This window comes from Leptopilina heterotoma, unplaced genomic scaffold, assembly GCF_015476425.1.
Source record: "Leptopilina heterotoma isolate Lh14 unplaced genomic scaffold, ASM1547642v1 Lhet_384, whole genome shotgun sequence".
NCBI lineage: Eukaryota > Metazoa > Arthropoda > Insecta > Hymenoptera > Figitidae > Leptopilina > Leptopilina heterotoma.
This window is the reverse complement of record NW_025111057.1, coordinates 899516-926001: the sequence shown is the minus strand read 5'-3', so window position 1 is coordinate 926001 and position 26486 is coordinate 899516. Positions and strand designations below refer to the sequence as shown.

The 26486-nt window shown below is 30.4% G+C and overlaps 1 protein-coding gene across 2 annotated transcripts; it reads left to right on the top strand.

Annotated features, from left to right (window-relative positions):
• On the top strand, positions 1 to 23118 carry LOC122505998 (trafficking protein particle complex subunit 2-like protein). Of its 2 annotated transcripts, XM_043617943.1 has the most exons (6): positions 602 to 636; positions 7331 to 7372; positions 8864 to 9036; positions 22322 to 22409; positions 22481 to 22560; positions 22659 to 23118. In XM_043617943.1, the coding sequence occupies exons 1-6, from the start codon at positions 634 to 636 to the stop codon at positions 22699 to 22701; spliced, it is 429 nt and encodes a 142-aa protein (XP_043473878.1). In that variant the 5' UTR covers positions 602 to 633; the 3' UTR covers positions 22702 to 23118. The 2 variants fall into 2 exon arrangements, with proteins under 2 accessions (XP_043473880.1, XP_043473878.1); XM_043617945.1 differs by lacking the exons at positions 602 to 636; positions 7331 to 7372 and adding an exon at positions 1 to 369.
• The last annotated feature ends 3368 nt before the right edge of the window (positions 23119 to 26486 follow it).

The following is a 26486-nucleotide window of genomic DNA, read 5'->3' as shown; positions in this document are numbered from 1 at the left end:
ATATCCATTCTGTCCAAGATTTCACTGAGAAATCGATTAAAAAAATCGAATCGGAAAGTCGAAATTGTCGATTTTTAAGAATCGAAATCGAAAATCCCTAGAGAAGAAGGCTAGGTTAAAACGTAATCAAAACAATAATTATAATATTAAAAAGAAACAAAATTATATTAAGAAGCTTGTTATCTACAATTATTGCTGGAGTTTCTTGTTAAATCAGTTTGAATAATACTACATGTTGATAGATATTGGCATATCTATAGTAAACATGGGAGGAATGACAGTTTATCAATTTCTGTAGAAATATAAATGTATAAATAAACTTTAACAATATTTACAATGGCTGTGTGTATTGCTGTTATCGGTAAAGATGTAAGTTTTAGTATTTATATTTTCTCGTAAACAATCTACCTTGTTGAAAATTCATATACAAGATCATGTACAGGGAGACTACCAGTGCTTTCTTATTTCGAAGTGACTATTTGGCCCGTCGGCGGGCCATATAAGCTACTTTTTTTATTTGGCCCGCCTGCTTTTTTTTAATATTTCAAAGCGGGCCAAATAATAAAAGTAACTTATTTGGCCCCCCAGTAAGAAACGAAAAATTGAAAAGGATTGAAATAATTCAAACTCTGTATGGTGTAGTAGAAATTATCCAATACTTTTGAATGCTATTTCTGTCCAATACTTTTCTATACCATGATAGGACCACGTTTCGTCTAAAAATGAATGCTATTCAATTCTTTTTGTAATTTTTAACAAAGACAAAATTTTTTTCTGAATGCTTTCCAATCCCATCCGAAATTATTACAGCCTGTCATTATATCACTTTTCAATTTTTCATTGGAACCGCGTTTCTGCATGCATTCAAGCAATCTTCTGGATTTTTGTAATTTATAAGATACATACAGTGGCAGATTTTGTAAAAAGTGTTTGTGTTCAAAGAAAAACTTGCTGAAAAATTGATTGTTTACCAATTTAACGTCATTTAAACGAGTCAGGGCCTTTATTCTGTTAGACAATAAATCATAACCTAAAAATTTCAGAGACCTTTAAACACTTTTAACCCTCTTAACTGATAATTTAATAATTATTCCTTTTTAAAATAGCAAATAAATTCTTGAGTGCAGTTATTTGAAAGTAATTGAACATTCTATATGTCAGCAATATTAGTATTATATTATTATACTACTGTCGCGGAATTCAGAAGCATAGGGCAGAAATGGTATTCAAAAGGATAGAATTTTTTTAATGCTTCTTAATCTTTGCTTTCTTACTGGGTATTCAAGAGGATTGATATCGTTACTTTTCATATTGCTCTCACTGGATAGAAAAGTATTTGACAGAAATGGCATTCAAAAGAATAGAATCTTTTTAATACTTTTCAATTTTTCGTTTCTTACTGGCCCGCCAGGTAAGAAAATAAAAGCGGGCCAAATAGAGAGTGGTATATTATTTGGCCCGCCACAAATAAAAATTGCTTTTTTTTATCTGATCTTCAGTTAATATCGTGAATTAATTTTTTTTTTTTGCTTTAAGAATGCAAATAATATTTTTTTTGTGTTATTAACCTTAAAACACTTATGCGTAAAAAAGTGGTAAGCATCCCAAAAATTGTCTTTATTAGCGGGAATTTTAAATCAAAATTTTTCTCCTTGTTAGATCAAAATTATTTGTTCAATTTATATTCTTTTTTGAAATCATATTAATTTGCAAAAATTGTAATATACATTTCATAAAGTCAAGATGAATGAAAACCTTTTCAATCGCCTTCTTTTATATTCTTGAAATAATCATTAATTTATGATAAGTAATTCAAATAAAAATAAATTTTGAAACTTAAGAGTTAGTTAGTGCTCAAAATAAGTAATAATAAAATATTTTTTCTTATAGTGTTAATTGATTGTCCATCAAAATTTACACATTTTAATAATATTTTTCTGGAAATTTTTAAAATATATTTTAAATTATATATGACTAATAAATATTAAGTATTTTCAATGTGCTTTATTATAATATTATGTAGAGAATTTTATATTTTATAATGTAGAAATTTTAATGCATCAAAAGTGTTACACCCAGAAAAAGCTTCTTTGTTTCAAAAAAAGTTTCTTTGAATCAACGAAATTTGTGCATTGTTATAGGGTCAAAAAAGTTTCGTTGATTTAAAGAAATTATTTCTTTAACTGTTTTTTGTTAACGCAGAGAAATAACAAAAAACTTTTTTCGTATATTTATTATTTTATTACATTCTCATCACATGAGAAAGTATTAGTTTTGGTCGAAAATTGACTTTCGCTAATTTCATGAAATCTCGACGTTTTGGGGTCCCCTGAGTCCGAAAAACATGGTCTAGAAAAAGTGTCTGTCTGTATGTCTGTCTTCGTGTCTGTCTGTAGACACAATGGTGTCGCCACGATAACACAGTTGGGCTGGTCTGACCTTTTTTTAACATTTCAATTTTTGGTCCTATCTTGTTGGAAATGGTTTTTTACATTCTCATCACATAAGAAGGTATTAGATTTGGTGAAAAATTGACTTTTTATACCTCAGGCACAAAATAGGCGCTTTTAGATAGCATCCAACAGGAACTAAAAGCCATTCATTTGTCCACTTGAATGAAAATGGCGACCTTTTTTTCCCATGGGCAAAAAAAACAGCTAGTACCATGCGTTACTTTTGCTCATGGAAAAAAGGCCGCCATTTTCATATAAGTCGAACAAGTGAATGACTTTTACTCCCTGTCGTCTGCTAGTAGAAAAACTGTATTTCACATATGAAAGTAACTTTTCAAAATTTTCATTTTTTCGTTCTAATTTTTTTAAAATAACTTTAAAAAAGAAACTAAAATCGCGTTTTAAGCTTGAAACATTTTTTTAGGGTCAATTTGAGATTTTTGATTCACACTTACTGTATTGATAAAAATTACAAAATATTTCCCAAGTACCCTTAGGGCGTGTTGGCTAATGCAAAACGCTATGCATAAAAAGCAACCTACGATACCGACGAAGTGTTCGTTCATTGTAGAAAAAAAGTAAGAGTAATTTAGGGACGTTCGTTTTTTTAAAAGAAAGCTGAGATGCCAGAGTAACTTTTCTAGGAGATAAACACTTAATTAAAACAAAAATGTCCGAGTACATCAACAAAGAGTGAAAAGTCAGCCATTACGCTCCGGTCTACACTACACAAAAACCTTGATACTAATACTTTTAGAATATTTTATCTGCTTCTGCAAATCATGTTTCTGCTAAGAGAGTTAGTATAATTAAAAATAACTTTACAATTTAAATCATCAAGACCAAAAATATACATTTAAATCCACTTTATCTCGCAATCATCAGCAAACAAAAACATGTGATGAGAATGTAATCCTTAAAGTCGTAGTAACTTTAAGAAAAAAAAATGTTTTATGAAACATTTAATAGGAAGCAAGAATAATAACACAAATAATGCACAACAATTGCAGACCAGCGCGAGCCATTTGCGCGCGAAGCGCGCAACATCACACGGAGCGCGAAGCGCGACGTGTAAAATAATCGCCGGAGCGCGAAGCGCGACGATCAATATTCGCGCGCCCCGAGGCGCGCTGAAACTTGCGAGCGAAGCGAGCCCCCGCGCGAAGCGCGGATGAGAATGTGTCCGCGCTTGCGCGGGCAGATTTTTTTTTTTATTTTATTTATTTACTTGTTTTCAACACTTTACGTGTATACAAGTGAGTTGCGCTACATATTCTTACATTTACAAGATAAAATTAGATGCTACAAATATTAAAATTAGGAACACTCGATTCACACAATTATTAGATTTAAAATATTCAATTCCATTCAAAAAGAGAAAAAAAAAAAAAAAACTACAATTTTCTTTTATTCTAAATTGAATTACTTTCATTTATTCTCTCATTCGTATTCGCTCAGTTAAGATTTTCGAAATAACATTAACAAATTTCTTTATGGTTGAACGCTCATTCGACGAGATTACATTATACCATTCCCCTGCCGGATAAGGATCATTTTTTCCATAGGCGAAAGCATCTTGTACCAGATGCGCACATGCTGGGCAGTTATTTAAGATGTGAAAAAGATTTTCCGGCCCAGTTCTACAGAATTCGCAAATTTTATTCTCAGGGAATTTATACAATTTCTGATCAAAGATCAGTCTAGTGTTAAACCTATTAAGCAATCTGATCTGCGTAAAAAGTTTTTTGAAATGCAGAGGTATGTTAATGTCCAAGTAGCTCCCCGAATTCTGCCGCGGTTCTAAGAATGGATAAATCAAAAGGCTCTTCGATGCTTCCACATTTCTTTTGTCTCTATCTTTTACAAAATTTAAAAATGAGTCCATTACTTGTTGGTCGTTTAAATTATACCGATCAAAATCTAAATTGTTCCAAATATATGACAGTCCACTTGGATCGAATAGAGAATTTTTTAGAGATATAAACCAATTTAATTTATTTTTATTAGAATTTTCCTTAGCCAGCTTAAGTAATCTTTCCGCACACTGTCTTGGCAACCGAGAAGAATTCATCCGTGAAATTTTTTTTAACCAAGACAGTGTGTTTTTAAAGACTGAATAAGCCAGATGCACAGCACCAGATTCGAGCCTTACCGCATAATTTGGCGTGTTCATCGGCAAATTCAATAGTTTTTTAATAAAAGTTAGTTGGATCCTCTCTATTGATTCAAGTAGACCAGTGGACCAAATCTGACAACCATATAGGAGGATACTGACCGCCAAACTCTGAAACAATCTCATACAAGAACTCCACGAATTTATCGTTCTCAAGATTGAGCCCACGGCAGTATTCGCAGAGCTAATGAACTTCTTTACAGCTGGTATAAATGAGCAGGAGTTGTGGAAGGGGACACCTAAATACGTATATTCCCTTACCACCTCAATTCTCTCTTCCCCATACGCAAAAGATTTAAATTTTTTCGCTTTAGAGTTTCCTGATTTTGTGAAAATAACAATCTTTGTTTTTTCTGCGTTCACACTGATCTTATTTAACAAACAATAGTCATAGAGAGCGTTTAATTTTTTGGCAAGTTCAGCAGGCGAGTCCGCAAGAAGGACGTAATCGTCTGCGTATCCGAGCATTTGTACTTCTGTGGAGCTGTTGATTGAAATACCTCTACACCCCCTATCTACCATGAATCTCTCCATGTCCGAGTTGAACAATAAGAACAAGCAGGGGCTCAGAGATTCTCCTTGAAGAACTCCCCTAGTGACCCTTACCTGTTCTGTAGTTCCCTCGTCAGATCTAATATAAGTTCGTGAATTACTGTAAAAATCCCTGATGATATTTATAAACCTTTTGCTCAAACTTAATGAAAACAGTTTACTCCATAAAATATCATGTGTGACTGAAGGGAAGGCCCCTTTAAAATCAATAAACACAGCATATACAACAGATCGCGGATTTCTCAGGTGAATCTGGATGGCAGAAGAAAGACAAAACAAATTGTCTAAACAGCTTCTACCACCCCTGAATCCTGCCTGAGACTCCGGGATCAGATTTTGTTTTTCTGACCATGACATCAGTCGCGAACATAGAATCTGTGTGAATGTCTTGGGTAAGGTATTTAGTAGTGAAATTGGTCTATAATTATCTGTAAGATGGGGATCCCCTTTTTTATATAACATGATCGTTGCTGAATTTCCCCAATTTTTTGGGACTTTTTGAGTAGATAAAATTTTATTAAAAAGTAGATTTATAAATAATAACCAATTTTGGGGTAAATTTTTTAAAAAACCATAACTTATATCATCCGGACCTGGGGCCTTCCGTTCCCCACTCCTGGCTAAACTACTTACAATTTCTTCGAATCTAATATCCTGATCCAACTCCGGAACTTCTTGTGTTAACTGCGCTAATCTTATTTCCGTGTTGGACGGCAATACAGGGAATGAATTAACCAGATATTTATGCCAAGCATCCAACTTTATAACAGAATGGTGATACACTCGTGGACGAGATTTGTTTATTGCCTTCCAGAAATGAGTAGAATTCCTGCTGTTGTTAACAATTTCTATAAGAGTTGATTCGTAATTTTTTTTCTTTTCCTTCAACATCTTTAAATATATATTTTTTTCTCTATAATATTTATCTTTAAAAGGCTGTGAGAATTTCTCACCTCTGGAAAGTTGTAACAAATGCATTACATTCTTTTTTTTCATTCGGCTCTCTGCATCATGCCACGGTTTACAGACTGAAATTTTATTTCGATTAATCCTATTCGACATCCCCAATTTCATTGCTACTTCTCTAATTCGTATATTTATTATAATTAGTATAACAATTCTTTTCAAATAACAGTTTTCACGAAACCATAACATTGAATATTATATTTATTATGTTATAATATCATTTATTGTTTTACAATAATATTTGTATTTACTATATATATTTTTTTAAATAAAATATTTATTTTTTTTAATTAACTTTTTAAAGCAAACTACTTTTAGAAGAAATTTTGATCCAAAGAAAAATTTCTTTAAGACAAATAAATGGCCAAGAACATTTAAAGGAATTATCTCTTTGGTTTATTTATGTCTTTGACTTAAAAAAAGATTTGTTAAATCCAAAGAAATATTTCTTTGAGTTAACAAAAAACAGTTAAAGAAATAATTTCATTAAATCAAAGAAACTTTTTTTGTGACCCTATATCATTGCACAAATTTCATTGATTCAAAGAACCTTTTTTCTGGGTGCAAAACTTTTGTTATTAATGATTATTTCAAGAATATAAAAGAAGGCGATTGGAAAGGTTTTCATTCATCTTGACTTTATGAAATGTATATTACAATTTTTGCAAATTAATATGATTTCAAAAAAGAATATAAATTGAACAAATAATTTTGATCTAACAAGGAGAAAAATTTTGATTTAAAATTCCCGCTAATAAAGACAATTTTTGGGATGCTTACCACTTTTTTTACGCATAAGTGTTTTAAGGTTAATAACACAAAAAAAATATTATTTGCATTCTTAAAGCAAAAAAAAAAAAATTAATTCACGATATAAAAAGCAAAAAATATGTTAATGCACTTACTATTATTTCTTTTATAGTTAATTTTATTATTAACTGAAGATCAGATAAAAAAAAGCAATTTTTATTTGTGACGGGCCAAATAATATACCACTCTCTATTTGGCCCGCTTTTATTTTCTTACCTGGCGGGCCAAATAAGTTACTTTTATTATTTGGCCCGCTTTGAAATATTAAAAAAAAGCAGGCGGGCCAAATAAAAAAAGTAGCTTATATGGCCCGCCGACGGGCCAAATAGTCACTTCGTTCTTATTTTGCCTTTGAAATCTTACTGATTATTATTAGACAAATTCCAAGGCTATTCTTCAAAGCAGTATGAATAAGAAGGTTCCAATCATAATTTTGACACCTATGTTTACTTTCATACACCATCAAAGATAATTTGTCAATGATCCCATTGTGGACCAATGTTTTCATCGGTCGTGCTTATATGCTGCTCCAGTGGCGCATCACTTAAAAAATCTTACAAAAATACATAATAAACATTATTTATTTATTTGTACACCCGTCTTCAGCCTACATAACTTGGCTGTACAAATACAATTTTTCTCTTACAAATTTCTTATACTTAACCTTATACTAATTTTACGTCTACAGAACGTCTTGAAATTAGGAGTACTCGCATTTGCCTGACAATAACAATAATAAAAAATGCACTTATCGTGTGTTAAGTGCATTTTTATGTTTTTATAATTTTATTATATGTAATATATAATATTGTGGTGCCCTTGTTTTCGGTCACCACAAAAGTAATTAATAAACACATTGTTCGTTTTAAATTAAAATTTTTTTTTTAATTGCAATATTGATCTGTACACCTCTCTTAACAATTAAATTGCTGCTCGAGCGTAGTAATCAAAGTCGGAAAAGCTACTTTCCGCATCAAGTGTACTGAGGGTATACTTGTGAAAAAAGTACTTTTCCATACATATCAACGCCTCCAGACAAGATAATGTTATTTCAAACGTCAGTTCAGTATAAGTTTATCGCAAAAACGAATGCAAGATGAAGTTAACTCACAAATTAATGCAAGACCATACTTTAGCCACACCCTGTATATTATTAACATTTTTTAATATGATAATTAAGGAGGTTCACTGAAAAAAATAATATCCAGAATGTGCTTTTTACTCAGGCAATTTTTGCCTTAACTAAGGCAAAAATTACCTTTTTTTAAGGCAAAAATTGCCTTTTTTAAAGAAACAATTGCTTTGCGTGCATTGCTTTTGTTCTAAGGTAAAAATTGCCTGAGTAAAAAGCACATTCTGCCCAATTTTTTTTCAGTGTTTATCAATATTTCTTCTATTTTTACTCCTTTCCCCACTTGTTGTCTTGGTCCTCTCCACACTAAAAAAAAATTTGGCGTTGCTGCCACCTTGCTCTCTTGTTTTGTTCGATTTTTCCGAAATCGCGAGAGCACTACAATGACCCAAATTCGGTGTCACTGCTTAACCTGTCATTGGTGATGATTCTCAAAAGAAGGGAAAGCTACTCTTCCGTTTTCGGGGCGGTACCGAGAAAGTTAACGGCCAACGCAGAATAGGTTCCCGAACCTGAAGAATAATGAGAAAGAAAAAGATACAAATATATTTCTGTCCTTTTCCAACTCATGTTTTGAGTTTGCGAATGATGCATATAGCTATATTTGCATATAGCTCTCGAAACGCGGGAAGGCTATCTTGCCGTATGTTCGGGATCGCTGCTAGCGATCAGGTGTCAGAAACACCGAATATTTTTCAGTGTAGTATCATTTTCATCTTAAAAAAAAATCATTTGCCTTCACTGATTATTTATTAATCATTTGAATTTTACATTTAGAACTCTCCAAAATATATAAGATGTGTGAACGACGCAGATGAGTTAAAATTTCATTACAAAGTTCACACAGCAATTGATATTATAGAAGAAAAATTAAATCTTGGAAACAAAATCGCAAATGACGTTCGAGAATTATTTCTTGGAATGCTTTATTCTACAGAAGATTATAAAATGTAAGTTTTATTATTACTTTGAGTAGTCAGATACATTTATTTTAATTTTGAATAGGCGTAAAAGCATGTGAGGCAGAAACAATTTGTTTGTTACTAAACATGTATAATATTAGCATAAATACGCTTAAGCTTTTGTAAGTTGCAAAAAAATTTCTAAGGTTTTTGAAGGTGTCCGGTTATTGTCTTTTTAGGGTTCCGTACACCGTAGGTGTACTGACGGAGCTCTTATGAAATCACTCGTGTGTCCGTCCCAGACACGCAGAATAGGCTGTCCCCCCTCCCCCTTAACTTCTACATATCTCAACCTGGTGAGCTGAAATTCGGTACAGATACGTATTTTCACGTCTAGATTACAGGAAAAATATAGCGAATCGGATTAAAAGTCATGGTTACGAACTAGCACTCAATAAAATAAATTTTTTCAGAAAAAATTACGACACATGACTCTGTCCCCCCACCTTAACTTCTACATATCATGACCTAGTGAGCTAAAATTCGGTACACATACTCAACTTTAAGTGTAGATTACAGGAAAAATATAGCAAACCTTAATGGATGTCATATTTGCAAACTAGAAAGGAAATAAATCAAATTTAAAAAAAAAAAATTCAAAAAATGACCATGCCCCCCCTTAACTTCTGGATATAAGAACTTGGAGAGTTGAAATTCAGTACACATACTCATTTTTAAGTATAGATTACGGGAAAAATATAGCGAGCCTGATTGGAGATCATATTTACGAACTAGAAAGGAATGAAATTTAATTTTTTCGAAAAAATGTCAAAAAATGATTTTGTCCCCATACCGAACTTCTACATATCGTCACCTATTGGGCTAAAATTCGGTACACATTTAGATTTCCAATTGTAGATTTGTGGAAAAATTTTAGCGAACCTGATTGGGGGTCATATTTACAAACTAGAAAGGAATGAAATTTAATTTTTTTGAACCCTCGATTTTAGTGCGAGTGTAACTCGCACTTGTCCGATTTTTTTTTACTTGCACTGTAAAAAATAAAAAAATGTAATATTACAACTTTACAGCTATATCCTATTTTACATCAAACTTAAAACGTCCATTTCTCTTAATCCAAAATTCATTTTTTAAAATTTATTTAAAATTTTTTTATTTGTTATTAATTTTAAAAAAGTAACAAAAATTAGTCAATGAAAAAATTAAAACTATTTTTAGTGTTAGAAAAATTGTTAAATCTCAGTTTTTACAAAATTTTTCAAGTCCTTTAGACTTTAAAACATTGGATGAAACAAAAAACAAATTTTATTATTATTATCGACGGGTTTTTACTAACATTTAAAAATTAATCAACAATTAATGAATTTTTCATTTTTCATTATGTTATCGTCTTCTATGAACCCAAATGCGTTTGTATACTCTGAGATCTTTGAATCTAAACATTTGAAAATCTAAATTGCATTGTTCTGACGTCAAAATATATTAATCACAGACCCCAAAAATACCACGAACGATTAACAAAATATCGTCTGCATACCCAATTGCATGATACTCTGACTCAGTTAAGAGTCTCAGTAGTTCATCCACTACCAAGGACCAAAGCAAAGAAGATTTAAGATTTAATAAAGCAGAAATAGGGTGTCTACCCTGGTTAAAAAACCGGACAGATTTCGGACTAATCAAGAATTTGTCCGCAACAGCACGGTTTATTGTGGAGTTTTTTCACCCTGAATTAAGTTTGAAATCAATCGTTTTTTCATAACTATTGAATCCGTAATTAGTCCGAAGTTAGTCAGATCATATGCAACTAGTAAATGCAGAAGTAATCTGGTTATGGTCAGGTTTTTGTCATACGAAATTTTAATTATAGTTTGAATTTATCTGAATTTAATACAAATTGTTTTTTAATTGGATCAAGTCCAGGTTATTTCGGATTATTCCGTATATATATTTTAGATGAATTTTTTAACGGACATAATTTTGGATTGTTGCGGAATAATTACAAACTTAATTCATAGACATTCAAGATTACTCCAGACTGATTTATTATTCATAATTTCATCCATTCATTCACGACGACAGGTTGATTTTCTCCGAACAAATAACGCAAGTTGTAACTTCAGCCTCGAAAGCCTTAGAATTTTTAATAGGGTCAACTAAGTACTTTAAAAATTTGTCAACAATAATAAATTGATTAAAGTTAAAAGAAATGAATTTATTATTCGGTAATTAAATATTAAAGGTGAAAGAAGTTAACAATTTTCCCGAATCAATCTCACAAATAAATAAAATCTCTTAAGGGGGCAACCCTAGTTGTAGCGCGCAAAAATTGACCATTTTCATAAATTAAATAAAAAAAAATCCACTAACATTTTTAAATAACACTGGTTTACAGTGAAATTGCCAATTGAACAAAACATTTTTTTTTCGAATAGTAGGTGTTTGTTGAGTAAGAAAATCATAGTTTTAATTTTTTTCCCTCGTGAAGTTTTTCTGTAGCTTCAAATTTTGCATTTTCGAGGTGCGACGCCACTTAAACTTACCTGTAGGAAAATTAGCTTGTCAAAATATAATAAATGAGGTATCATTGGAAAGGTTATTAAATTACCTTTCGATCCAAAACATCACAGAATAAAATTCAAAAAAAATTGAGAGAGTTACAGTCGATTAAAGATGAAATTTAATGCCAATTTTGATGATTTTTAGACCTTTGAGTAAGTTCTACTATTTTTTTCTACATCAAACAGGAAAGAATGTTTAGGTTTTAATTTTTTTATTGATAGACTATATCATTACACAAATTTTGAGTCCTTGTGGACCTCGATTGGATTAAAAATGACAATTCTACACTAAATTTAGTGAACGAAACTACATTCTTCATTTTTAGTATCCCTTAAACCTTTGCACCAAAAATTCAAGTAATAAAATTTGGTAAAGCGCTAAAGTTACTGAAATCACTAATCAAGAGTTTCTGAAGTCGTAGATTTCGAATGCAATATTAGTTTTGCAAATTTCAAAATGGCGGATCCAATATGGCGGACAAGTTTTCAAAAATCGATGAAATTCGTCTCAAATTCGTTACTCGGGGGTTTTCGGGATCGCTGATTACGAATCTGATGTCAGATTTCGAAAATTAAAAATGATGGACTCATAATGGTGAACGAGTTTTTTAAAATCCATCGAATTCGCACCTATTGGATCCGCCATTTTTAATTCTTGAAATCTGACATCGGGTTCGTAATCAGCGACCCCGAAAACCCCCGAGTAACGAATTTGAGACGAATTTCATCGATTTTTGAAAACTTGTCCGCCATATTGGATCCGCCATTTTGAAATTTGCAAAACTAATATTGCATTCGAAATCTACGACTTCAGAAACTCTTGATTAGTGATTTCAGTAACTTTAGCGCTTTACCAAATTTTATTACTTGAATTTTTGGTGCAAATGTTTAAGGGATACTAAAAATGAAGAATGTAGTTTCGTTCACTAAATTTAGTGTAGAATTGTCATTTTTAATTCAATCGAGGTCCACAAGGACTCAAAATTTGTGTAATAATATAGTCTATCAATAAAAAAATTAAAACCTAAACATTCTTTCCTGTTTGATGTAGAAAAAAATAGTAGAAGTTACTCAAAGGTCTAAAAATCATAAAATTGGCATGAAATTTCATCTTTAATCGACTGTAACTCTCTAAATTTTTGTTGAATTTTATTCTGTGACCTATGGATCGAAAGGTAATTTAATAACCTTTCCAATGATACCTCATTTATTATATTTTGACCAGCTTATTTTCCTACAGGTAAGTTTAAGTGGCGTCGCATCTCGAAAATGCAAAATTTGAAGCTACAGAAAAACTGCACGAGGGAAAAAAATTAAAACTATGATTTTCTTACTCAACAAACACCTACTATTCGAAAAAAAAATGTTTTGTTCGATTGGCAAAAAAAAGTTTTTAATTTGTAAACCTGTGTAATACAATTTATTGTCTAAAAGTACACAATTTAAACTACAAATTCCGATAAAAAATTTTTAAAAACATTTAAAAATGGAGGCGTGGTGCGCGATCTTGTCGAGGTCTGCAAAGCTGGTTCATCTGAACCACAAAATTCAAACGAATCTAGAAAGTAGAAGATAATCTAGCCTTTAATTGAAGGATTTATTTTTTTATGAAAAACTCTTTTTTTACAGCTGAAAAACATTTTTTTTTTGAAAATCGAAAAATTGAGTTTGAGCCGTTGCCATTTTGTTAAAAATGAATTTTTTTTTAATCTTCGATTAAAGACTAGATTATCTTCTACTTTAACTAAATTCGTTTGAATTTTGAGTTTTTTAAATTTTTTAACCCATGAGCTTATTAAGAGATTTTATTTATTTGTGAGATTGATTCGGGAAAATTGTTAACTTCACGGAGAAAAATGGAAAAATGATTTATGCAGTCAGTGTAGTAGGGGAGACTAGGTGCAGTTGTTATAATTTTGATAAAAATAGTTACTGTGCTTAGAGTTTAACTCCAATTTGTTTGGTTAAACGATTAAATCAAAGGTATATTATCTAGTTTTAAATGGCCATAATTGATTTAGCTCTATATCTATTATTTAATTAACTAGAAGCATTTGAGTGACAGCGTGTAAATTTTAACAACTGCACACTGAAAAAAAAGTGTTGTTGAATCAAATATCTCCATGCTATTGAATTCCCCGTCATTGATTCAATGACACATTTATTAATCGAAAAGTATATTGCTTAAAATGAAAAAATGAAACTGTTTAAATTAAAAGTACGGTACTGTAGAATTAATGATATTGTGCAAATTGTTTCTATAGTTCATCTATACATAGCAACAGAATAATTTATTGCTTCTTTGACATTATTCATTTGAAGCATCTAATAGATAAATTTGAAAAAAATGCATGTAAATTTAAATCAAATGAAAAATTGTTTGCTCTAAAGAAGCGCGCTCTGAAAACGAAAGCATATGCTTTCGTTTCAATGAGTGGTGCTATTGCGGACTGCCTATAGCATATGCTATAAAATTAAGAACACTATGTTTTGAGACATTGACAGGTACTAAATTTATTGAAATACTTACCCACATATATTTATATGTTTATTAAACCTGTCGTTTTTGAGATTCCAATATAAAAAAGTATTATTTAAATTCTTTTAATTAATTAATGACTAGTTAAATATAAATTCCCTATATAAATTCCCTTATATACGCGAAAAATCTCGAGCACGGTATTTAACCACAAAGTAAGTGCCCAACGTTGAGAAGCGGATGTATTACATTGCAGCGCGGCGGTTCTCGTCTATCACGGAAGTTAAGCGTCGTTGGTCGCGGTTACTAAATGGATGGGTGACCGCTTGGGAATAGCCGTATTTTTCTGACTAAAAAAGATAAGTGTGTTTGAATGTGTATGTGTGTGTGTGTTTAGCCGTTGGAAAAAATGAAAATAATAATAAAGATGTATATGTTAGTGTGAAAAATTGAAAAAAAGATGTGTATAAAAAGTGTTGTGTTAAAGGTGTGAGAATTAATTATAGTATATAAAAAACATGTGAACAAAAATTCCCTTTTTTCAATTTATCGTTGGTATATATTTAACCACATAAAAGAATTGAATTAACAGTATGGTGTTATTCAATCGATAGCAACAACTAAAAAAATTAAGAGTACAAATTTTTGAATCATAAAAATGATGCTTTTAAATTTAAAAGTTATAGTCATTGACTCAAAAGCATATACTGTTAAATTAAAAAATGTTGTTTATTGATTCAAAAGGATTCACCTTCGAATTAACATAGTATGCTGTCAATTTAAGAAATATGCTTTTGTTTCAAAGAAAGTGATACTATCGAATCATTAGAATCGGTGCTTTCAAAACAACAGCATATACGTTAGGCAGCCCGTTATGACACTATTCAATGAATCAAACCCATATGTCATTGATTCAACAGCATTTTTTTCTCCGTGCACAACGTGAATGTCGGTTGTTAGAATACCAAGAATCATCTATAACATTTCTAAATTGAGGACAAATAATTATTAATTAATTATTCATAATTTTTGACTCAACGTAAAAGTACGTGAGAGTTCCATAGAGATGGCAGCATTAATATTGTTTCGAAATGAAAGAAACTTATGCACGGTTCCACCAATCTCGATTAAGACATTAACGGACCGTCAAATTTCTTCTTGCGTTTCACCAACTTTTAACGGAACGTTATCTCGAATTAACCGATGTTAACTCTAACCGGCCACAAGAGGTCAGTTAACGTGTGTTAACAGTCGGTTAACGTACCCTAACCTAAAAAGTGTTTTGAAAAGTGACAGATAGTGTAATTCTTGTTGCCAGAAAAATAAATTTTATGAACCATAAGTCAGAGAAATTAAGGGAAAAGTCAAATAAATTTTATTTCAAAGAAATTTTAAATCTGTTGTTCAAAGATACTTGAATTTTTAAAATAAATTTTATTTAAAAAATAAACACATTAATTGAAATTTTCTTAAAATTAATACAAGTTTTAAATAATGTTATTTAAAATTCTGATATAATTGTAAATTTTAATTCAATTGTTAAAAGATTTGAATTTTTAAAATAATTTTATTAAAAAATAATAAAAAATGAATTGAGATTTTATAAAATTTTCATAAAAATAGTACAATTTGTTGAGGCAGTATTGTGGGAGTTATTGTGGCAGTTATTGTGGGAATTTAATAATTCCCACAATTCAAATGTATGTAGGAAAACTGCATAAGTTAAAATGCATACGAGTAAACTGTCCTTTCTTAAAAAAGACATGGAGTGGAAAGGTCGAATGTATCGAAAAGTATCGAAGTAAAGAATGGGCAATGAGAATGTAAAATCTTAATAGAAGGGTGTTTTTAAAATTGTTTGTACATGTGAAGGTGGCGCTGCAGTCGTATGTTATTTAAAAAGAGCGCGAATATATAAATTTTATTTTTGTTAAGAGAAAGTACTCATAATAAATCTTATTTTGCATTGTCAAAAAACGTCAACATTTCAAATATAAATAAGCAAATTATTAACTGAAAAAATTTGAATATTATTATTAATGAAATAATGGACTTGGACAATAGACATATAAAAACTAGCACCGTAGACGGCCGCTTGCGGCCGTCGGAAGAGCTAGTATTTAAAAAATAAAATCATTAAATTATCTACACGGAAAGAAAAAGTCTGTCAACCATTAATGGATTAGTATATTACTTTGAGACGGGACTCTTTTTCCGTTGATGGTTACTTAACTTTACTTAACGATTGAAAACGAGTCATGGATTGATTAGAAGGCCAGTATGTGACCAATTGTTTTAGATTTAATGCTGAATTGTTATCAATGGCTGTTTGAATGTTTACGAATAATTATAGTGAAAGTTTGTGAAACGTTAGTTGACTCGTATTCTAAATCGGCGCTCTTCACTAGCGCATTGTTGCGCAGTGTACCGATGCGCATTTCTTCCGGTTTCTCTATAGTCCATGTGTTTTTTCTGTCTGCTATACATATCCCTATAAACTATTATGTGTAATGTGAATATTTAACTTAACTAATAATTTGCAGTTGAATTGCGTCTGGAAATTGACCTCGATGAAAATATATTTTCTTTTATATTTCTCGCTAATTAAAAAGTAGTTATTAGTGCAAAATCATTTCTCACAAGTTGTGAAAAATTTTGTTATTTGGTATATAAGAACAGTTCGCTTCTAAACTTAAAGTGTTATAAGTGTGCGTTTCTACGTGTAGTTATTATAAGTGCGAAAATGTGTTGGTCTAAAGCGTCTAAGAGTGTAAATAAAATATCGGAACTGTGCAACGAAAAAAATGTGTTCATTCTGTACCAAATAGTGTCTAAAATTAGGGATAATTCTGAAAGAAGTTGAATTTTTTGAATGCTTTTGATAGTCATAGAAAATTTAATAGACAGTTTTCTAAATTTTAGTGAACGAGTTTTATATATTGATGACAGTTTTCTAAATTTTAGCAAGCAACTCGTCACTGATTGTGACTCAAAGTATGTTATCCATTCAATGATTTTGTGTCCCGTCTCAAAGTAATATACTAGTCTATTAATGATTGACGGACTTTTTCTTTCCGTGTACTTTCGGTTCACAGTCATCAAAATGAGCAACTCAAAAAAGGACAATTCCATTCAAGACAACCATTTAAATTTTTATATCTCAAATTTTTTATTGGATTTTTAATTCCTTTGGACTTTTTGATCAGGACAAAAAACCAAAAAATAAGTTCAAAGTGAAACTTTTTTATTTTTATTTTTTTGGATTTTTTAGCTTGGACTTTTTGTTTTGGACTTCTTGTCCGGATACCCTTGTATACAGTTGAAAATAATTTTAATTCTTCATTAAAATTTGTAATTTCTAATAGTGTGCGGTTTTCTCGTGGTCAGTTTAAATTTGTCAGTTATTTAATTCAATGATTTTATTTTTTAAATTTTCATGTGTGCAGTTTTTTCATGTGCACTTTTCCTGTATACAGCAAAATTGATAGCTTCCCAATTTGATGATTCAATACTTATTTTAAAACTTATTCAAGTATTAAATAATTTTATATAAAATTCTGAAAAAATTGTAAATTTTAATTAAATTGTTTAAAGATAATTGAATTTTTAAACAATTTTATTAAAAAATTATTTAATTAATTGAAGTTTTGTGAAACTGTCTTAAAAATACACAGGAAAAAAAAGTCTGACTCCGTTTACACCTTAAATTCAGCCCATGTATTTCACATAAGTCTGTCCTTGTTTACACGGAAAAAAAGTACGTGAAATTTTCATTGACTCGGTACTTGACTTTTGGATACGACACAAAATACTAAAAACAGTCTAGTACTTTTGCATGAGAGCTTCAAAAGCAGTCAATGAAAATTTCTAGTACCTTGCTTGAGAATTTCATTGACTTTAAAAAAAATTGTAAAATAAAAAAAATAATTTCCACTTGTTCACACAGTTTTTCTGAAATTTATTCACATATTTGGATAATTAATTACACAAACAAAGAACAATTATTGTATCACTTTTCGACGTTCGTCAACACTTATGAACTAACCTATGACACACACATATATTCGCGTATAACTTAAATATAAACACTTGAAGTGTTAACACTTAAAAGTACGTATCGAATTGTTCTTATATACCACATGGTGAAATTTTTCACGACTTCTGAGACATGCTATTTCACTGAAAACTGATACTTACATAACATTCTGTTTTGTGAGAAACACAAAATAAAAAATATTTTTTTGAAAGTCAATTCTTGAAGACAAATATATATTAACACTATTTGTTTTTCATAAAATAATAGTATATTCACATCTGAAATTAACACAAATGGAAACAGACGATCAGCTGGCATTTACCTTGGGTAGAAACGCGCAACGCACACTGCGCATGCTCTACAGAATTTTCAAGCGCAGTCAACTAATCTTTCACGAACTTTATAAAACTGAACAAATGACTTTTCGTTAAAATTTAAAAAACACTGTTGCCCATACTAGTACTAGAATAACTCTAGGACTTTTCTATATTTTCTAATAAAAAGTATATGATACAGCCTTGTATTTTGTGTCCTATCCAAAAGTCAAGCACTTTCAAGGAAGGATTCACGTACTTTTTTTCCGTGTAATGGGGCTGACTCCGTTTACACCTTAAATTCAGCCTCGAAAACAGGCTAAAAGTAAAACTTTTTTTTTAGTGTGTATTACAATTTGTTAAAAAACTTCATTAAAAATTAAAAAAAAAACAAATTTTCAAAGAATTTTTATTTAATAATTTATAAATAATTGAATTGACTTGTACAAAGAGTTACAATTACAATTTTTATTAATTAGTAAATATTAAAATAATTTAAATTTAGTAATTTATTTAATAAAAGTCTAGGAAAATTTTACTTAAAATTCTAAAAATTTAAGTTTTTAAAATATTTCAATTTTGTTATTATTAATTGAATTAAAGATGATTGAAATTTGATAAAGAAGTAATTGAAAGTTTGTAAAATAATTTTATAAATTCTATTAAAATTTATTGAATTTTTAAAGAATTTTATAGTAATTTTGAAAAATAATAGACGCAGAAGTTTGGTCCAGTAACAAATTTTATTTTGAACTGTTTCAATTTTTTAAAAAGGGATAAGGGAAACAGTCAAAATTCTATCTAGAAAACGCACACTTTTCGTTAGAATTTACCAATCATAATAGAGAAAGTAATGTTCTTCTTCTCTTCTTCTTCTTCTTTTTTTATGGCTTCGAAGAAAGTAATGTTATTACGAACATAGTATACGTTTAGTTAACCATGGCTTATAACATGTTGGTGGAACGCACAGGCGGTTAAAGCCAACTAACAGCGCCTTTAACTTTAGCGGACCGTCAGTTAATCGAACCTTTAACTACGAGTTGGTGGAACCAGGCATTAAAAAAGTTTTTTTTTCATTAATTTTGAAGACGAATTTATAAAAACCATGAGATTTTTCATAAAAAATGAGTGTGATTACATTTTTGACAAATATTTTACATTTCAAACGAATCTGCTGAATTTTGGAAAAAATATCCGTTCTCATTATCACTTGTAACAAGTGCACAACAGGTACATTTTTTACAATAAAACACTTTATTAAAAAAGTATACACTAAATGTGGACAACCAAGGCAGTTTTTTAAAGCCTAATCCTCATAGAATTGATATAAAAAAATTTACTTTGTTAAGTATAAAGGTCAATTAATTACTTAAAAAATATCAGGCAGAAAAATATTTACTTTTGGCCTCTAAAAACCAATGTGCCTATTTTTTTACTTGTAAAGCTTGCATATCATTTTTAAACATATTGCAGTAAGTTCGTACATAAAAACTAAACATTTTTCTCTTTGGAACCCCATCTCTATAACTAACTGTTTCTGAGATATTCCATTTGTAACAACTGCACAGCGTAACTACCGCACCTAGTCTCCCCTACTCCTTTATAGAATAATATGTGACAGGTACACACTATAGTATTAGAAGTTTCATAGCTGAACAGTTTGGGACTCAACACAAGTTATCCCATTCATCAGCTTAAACAAGACTGTTTATATAGTCTAAGAGGGAATAAGAGTATAAAAAATTGGAATGAGAAATTACTTTCTCATGTAATTGTTAAAAGAACACGGCAGTGTACAAAACACAAGTCAATAATAGAAGCGAAAATTGAACAAATAGTACTCAGTCCAGTTCTTTCGAAAAATGAACGCCGTGCACATAAAGTAGATACCTACTCGAAAACCACAAGTTATTCTCTCTCTCTCTCTCACACTAATGATGATAATCGTTTACTTATTTTACCATTTCACTTACTCTTACTACTCTCAACTATTATGCAGTGCAGTTAAGTTAATTAAATTATTAAATATTGCTTTGAGAATAATTAATTATACATTTCATTCAAGGTCAATTCACTATTTTGTACACGGAAAAAAAAGAATAATCAAATTTACCATGAGGAGTGTCAAACTTGAAAAAGGTTAAGAAAAAATTAATGTTTTTTATTTATTTATTATTAAATTCTAATAACCATATCAAATTTAAACTAGGTGACAATATTATTTATTCAATATTATGAATATTGTTGACATCCATACTTACATTAATTACAAAGTAGAATCCACGCATGATCTAATTTATTTCATTGGTAAGGAGTGTTTCTTAAATAGGAAATTTCCCCCATCGATTGCGTAGCCGAGAGGCTTAATGTAAAAGCGTGCGATTTATAATTATATGCGTATATTTAGTTGTGTGGTTAGGTAGGTGTTCAATCCCGTATGATTGTAAGATTTTCCGATGCATTCAGTTGTTAATTGTAAGTAAGAAAATGTGGGAAGAATAAAACTTGTGAATTAATGAATATGAATATATAAAGAGTGCATTTAACATATTTTTCTTTTTTTAATGATTGGTTATTGTTTTTTTTTATTTAAAATTGACGAAGTGAATGAAAGGAAACACTCGCTTCGCGTCGCGTCGGCCATTTATTTTGACAGGTTCCGCGCCTGCGTTCCTTTATTGTGAAAATTTCGAAGTAGAGGACTGAGTCCAGTTTCTCTACTATGCACACTGCAGCGCGCCTTATAATCTTCGCCTGTGTTTCAATGCTCTTTACAGCTCCGTGTTCTTTCACCTTTAATAATAAATTGCTTTGTACAAATCTCTTGTTCTATCTAACAGAAACTACATCTCTTTTGTGTGGATTACATATTTCAGAAACTATAATGACAAACTAGAAAAAATACAGAAAATCTTTTTAAAGTACTTGGCTTTTATATCTGATAAAGTTTATCAGCAACAGGGGTGCGACTACTTCGAACTGTGCGAAAGATTTTACTTGTATACAATATCTGAAAAAGAATCCTAACCGCTTTTTTATTCTCATGAAGGATTCTAACTTTCCAAATTAACGCTCCACAAGTTACTTATTAATCAATTAATACTTATATAAAAAATACTTATTAAAATACATCTACGTGTTTCTAGAAAACCTCGATCGCCCTCCTAACATAATCGCTGAAGAATATAAGAATATTTCTCACGAAATCAGATTTTAAAGTTCTCTAAAATCCAACCCGTCTTATAGTTTAAAATAAAACATTTTATGTTAAGGTATTTGTCGCGCGAGTGGTCACTATCAAAAGTTTGTATCCGTTGACTGTACTTATGAAACGATTAAATGAATGCGAGTTTCCGAAAAACTTTTGCGGACGTACAGTTTGACACACACATGTTCTCAATGTATATTCATAACTTCTTGCATGAAAAACAATCGTGGCAACGTCGCAAGTTTGGCGTATGGCCGTCTTTAAAATTTCGCGCCAAAAGTAGCAGACGAGCTGTAGTATTTAACAAGCGCTATTGCCACGTTTACGAATTCACCTGTCATTTACAGTAAATGTTAAAATAATTTTTCAAGTTTGATGTTAAATATCTTTTAAACAAGACGGTGAAAAATTTTCATTTTTTTTATAAAAGTTCATTTTGGTTCAATAAATAAAACTTTAGTTTTTCTAAAAAATCTGTCGATTAGTATAAGTGCAAAAATTAAAAATCTGTGGTTTTCATATGGTTTTCCTATACCTTACATGTTAAAAATCGAAACTTTGATTTCATTTTTTGAGACTTACAGACGGTCAATTTTATTTTAATAGGCCTTATTTTGTAGATAAATATCCAAAGAATAATTATGTGAAATTTAAAAAAAAACTGTCGAAAACGAATTTACGCGACAAATACCTTAAAATCCTTTATGTTTCCAGATACGGGTATGCAGCTAATACTAAAATAAAATTTGTGATAATTTTGAAATCATCAAATGCAACGTTGAGAGACAATGAAGTCCGAATGGTATCAAAAAATAACATTTTTATGTATGAGAATATTAGGCAAACCGTGTGAAAATACTTATCTTTTTACAGATTTTTCGAAAACTACATGCTGCTTATTCAAATGCTGTATGTAATCCGTTCTACACACCAGGAGATCAAATTCGCTCAAAGTAAATATGTTATAATTTTATTTAAAATATAAAAATATTTCGCAATTGGTAAACACTGAATTAAGTTTATTAAAATATTTTTATTTTCTTTCTTTCAGTTCCTTCGACTCGTCAGTGATGTCAATGATGGGAATTATATAAAATACTGTACAATTTTTACAAAATTCATTTTATTAATTTTTCTAAAATTTCATAATATTCTTCTCAAAATTGATGTATCAAATTTTCAGAAAATTGTTAATATTTTTCTAGAAATTATTTGAAATGTCATAATAAATATAATAATCGTCGTATTCATTCTGTTCATTCTGTCTTTATCAGGAGGACTTTCTGGTTAAGGATTTCACAAAAAAAAATTTTTTTCCTATTTGCACGGAAAGTATGTCATTTTGGGCACTTAGAGCGGGCGCAAAGTAACACATTCCCGCCTATAGGGGTAGGGTAAGCGGGCGGAATAGTATTTGAGTTAACTCTTTCTGTACATTTTTAAGAGGATTTTCTACTGTTTCTCAATAACAATTCTGTTCACAAAATAATAAATTTCTTTTTAAAAAGGAAGACATTTTTTAAAAATATTTCTCGCCCGTTTTTATTGGACATTTATGGATTTGGAATCGAATTTTGTTACCCAGTAGAAAAAGTATTCAGAATAGAGAAAATAGTATATTAAGCGACAAGGTACGTATAGGCAGCCTTTAAGTCCCGTGTTACTTACGATATTTTTTATTCCAAAGGCACAAAAGTGGCGATTTCAGATAGCAGACGACAGGGAGTAAAAGTCATTCACTTGTTCGACTTGTATAAAAATGGCGGCCGTTTTTTTTTTTTTTTTTTTTTTTTTTTTTGGCCTTTTTTTTTGTTTTTCTCCCATGGGCAAGAAAAATGCATGTGAATAGCTAATTTTCTTGCCCTTGGGAGAACACGGCCGCTATTTTCATACGGTCGAAGAAATGAATGACTTTCCTCCCTGTCGTCTGCTATCTGAAAGCGCCTATTTTGTGCCTGAGGTATGAAAAGTATTTTGCAAAATAATTTAATTGTATTGAATTTTTAAACTTATTGCACGGAGAGAAAAAACAAGGCTTTTCGCCATGAAAAAATATGCATTTAAAGCATGAAAATTATCACAGTAAAAATGCAGGACGCTCACGGGTTTTCCCGGTGAGATTCTTGCAACGAGCTAAGGCCAATAGGGGCTAATGCGTGGCCTAACCGCTAAACGCAAGAAATTCATCGGGAAATCCGGTGAAACTGCTACCTGAAAAAGTCATGAATTGAAGTCACGGGGTAAAGCCTTGTTTTTCTCTCCGTGTGGTTAGTAGAATATAAGTACAATAAGCAGAATTAAAAAAATCTTTCAGGAATACTCTTCCTTAATAATACTAATAATAATTATATATCAAAATTGCTCCCTTACACAGTTAAGAGTAAAAAAAGTAATCAATAAAATTAATAGGGTAAGACTCCGTCAGAAAAAAAGCGATTTGCAAGTGGTCTTCCGATTTCTTTGAAAGCTTGGGAAATAGAAGTCTTATATGAGTTAAATTTAACCCTAAAAGGATTTTGAAAAATTTTTAAAATGGCGGCCGCTACGCCATATTGAAAATGAGTGTTGCGCTTTTTTCAAAAATTAATAACTCTGAAACTTTTTGATCGATTTTAATAAAATTTACAGGCGATATAGTTAAAAATACGTAGTTTAATTTTATATTATGACCAAAAAAAAATTTCCAAAATTTGTCAAAAAAAAAGTCAAAAAAATTTTTTGAATTAGTTTTTAGTTCAGTTGGCCTAATTTTTGAATTTTTTAATAAGTAGATATCGATTCCTTGTAATTTCACCTTTCATTTCATAAAAAAAAATTTATGGAGACTCTAATAGTTCTCGAGATATTGCGATTTTAGTGGGAGCGCGTACCGCGGAATTAAACTCCGTAGCGAGGCAGAATATGAAGCGAGCGTACAAACGTGCACAATAGGGTGTCCGTAACAATGCGACTTTCGAATTTTGTTTACGCCACCCCCCAGTTTCGTTCCAATAAAATAAAAAAAAGTTTCCCAAAATTTGAAGTCGATTGATTAATATTAACACGTGCCAGTGATCGATCGAAATTTTCAATTAAAAATACACAGGAAAACTGCACTTTTTAAAAAAAATTCATAAGTTTTTTAATTCTCATGCAAAAAATTCTCCAGGTCACATTTGCCTTCATTTTTAGCTGCACTATAAGATAGCACTTTGCCAAAAATTCAATTTTCAAAAAATTTTTAAATGGCGGATGTTTAAAGTGGGTCATAAAAATGCACCACAATATATCCAAGGTTTTAACACATAATTGTTGTCAAAAATTCAAAAAATTTCTCACTCGGAGCTATTTACGATCGTTTATCATGAATCTGATATCAGAAATTAATTTTTGAAAATTTTCGATCCAATATGGCGGGTTTAAAATTTTTATTTTCTACATTTTTGAAGTAAATATTCTAAAACAACGTCAAGGGCGATTTTTGGAAGCGCTATCTACGAATCTAATGTTAAAATTTTATTTTCTAAATTACCCGATCTAATATGGCAAGGTGGATTCAAATTTTTTTTAAAATATTCCTTTAATAATCGATTTTAAAAGCAGAGGTATAAAAAGTTAAATTTCTAAAAAAGAGTTTCTAAAACATCCCAATAATTATTTTTTGTAACTATTAATCTATAAATTAATATTTAGACTATTTACTTCAAAAATGTAGAAAATCATAATTTTGAATCCGACATATTGGATCGGATAATTTAAAAAATAAAATTTTAACATTAGATTCGTAGATAGCACATCCAAAAATCGCCCTTGACGTTGTTGTAGAATATTTACTTCAAAAATGTAGAAAATCAAAATTTTAAACCCGCCATATTGGATCGAAAATTTTGAAAAATTAATTTCTGATATCAGATTCATGATAAACGATCGAAAATAGCCCCGAGTAAGAAATTTTTTTGAATTTTTGACAACACTTATGTGTTAAAACCTTGGATATATTGTGGTGCATTTTTATGACCCACTTTAAACATCCGCCATTTAAAATTTTTTTGAAAATTGAATTTTTGGCAAAGTGCTATCTTATAGTGCAGCTAAAAATGAAGGCAAATGTGACCTGGAGAATTTTTTGCATGAGAATTAAAAAACTTATGAATTTTTTTAAAAAGTGCAGTTTTCCTGTGTATTTTTAATTGAAAATTTCGATCGATCACTGGCACGTGTTAATATTAATCAATCGGCTTCAAATTTTAGGAAATTTTTTTTTATTTTATTGGAACGAAACTGGGTGGTGGCGTAAACAAAATTCGAAAGTCGCATTGTTACGGATACCCTATTGTGCACGTTTGTACGCTCGCTTCATATTCCGCCTCGCTACGTAGTTTAATTCCGCGGTACGCGCTCCCACTAAAGTCGCAATATCTCGAGAACTATTAGAGTCTCCATAAATTTTTTTTTATGAAATGAAAGGTGAAATTACAAGGAATCGATATCTACTTATTAGAAAATTCAAAAATTAGGCCAACTGAACTAAAAACTAATTCAAAAAATTTTTTTGACTTTTTTTTTGACAAATTTTGGAAATTTTTTTTTGGTCATAATGTAAAATTAAACTACGTATTTTTAACTATACCGCCTGTAAATTTTATTAAAATCGATCAAAAAGTTTCAGAGTTATTAATTTTTGAAAAAAACGCAACACTCATTTTCAATATGGCGTAGCGGCCGCCATTTTGAAAATTTTTCAAAATCCTTTTAGGGTTTAATTTAACTCATATAAGACTTCTATTTCCCAAGCTTTCAAAGAAATTGGAAGACCACTTGCAAATCGCTTTTTTTCTGACGGAGTCTTACCCAATAGTAATAATAATAAATTAATAATTAAACGCAATCAATTAAACAA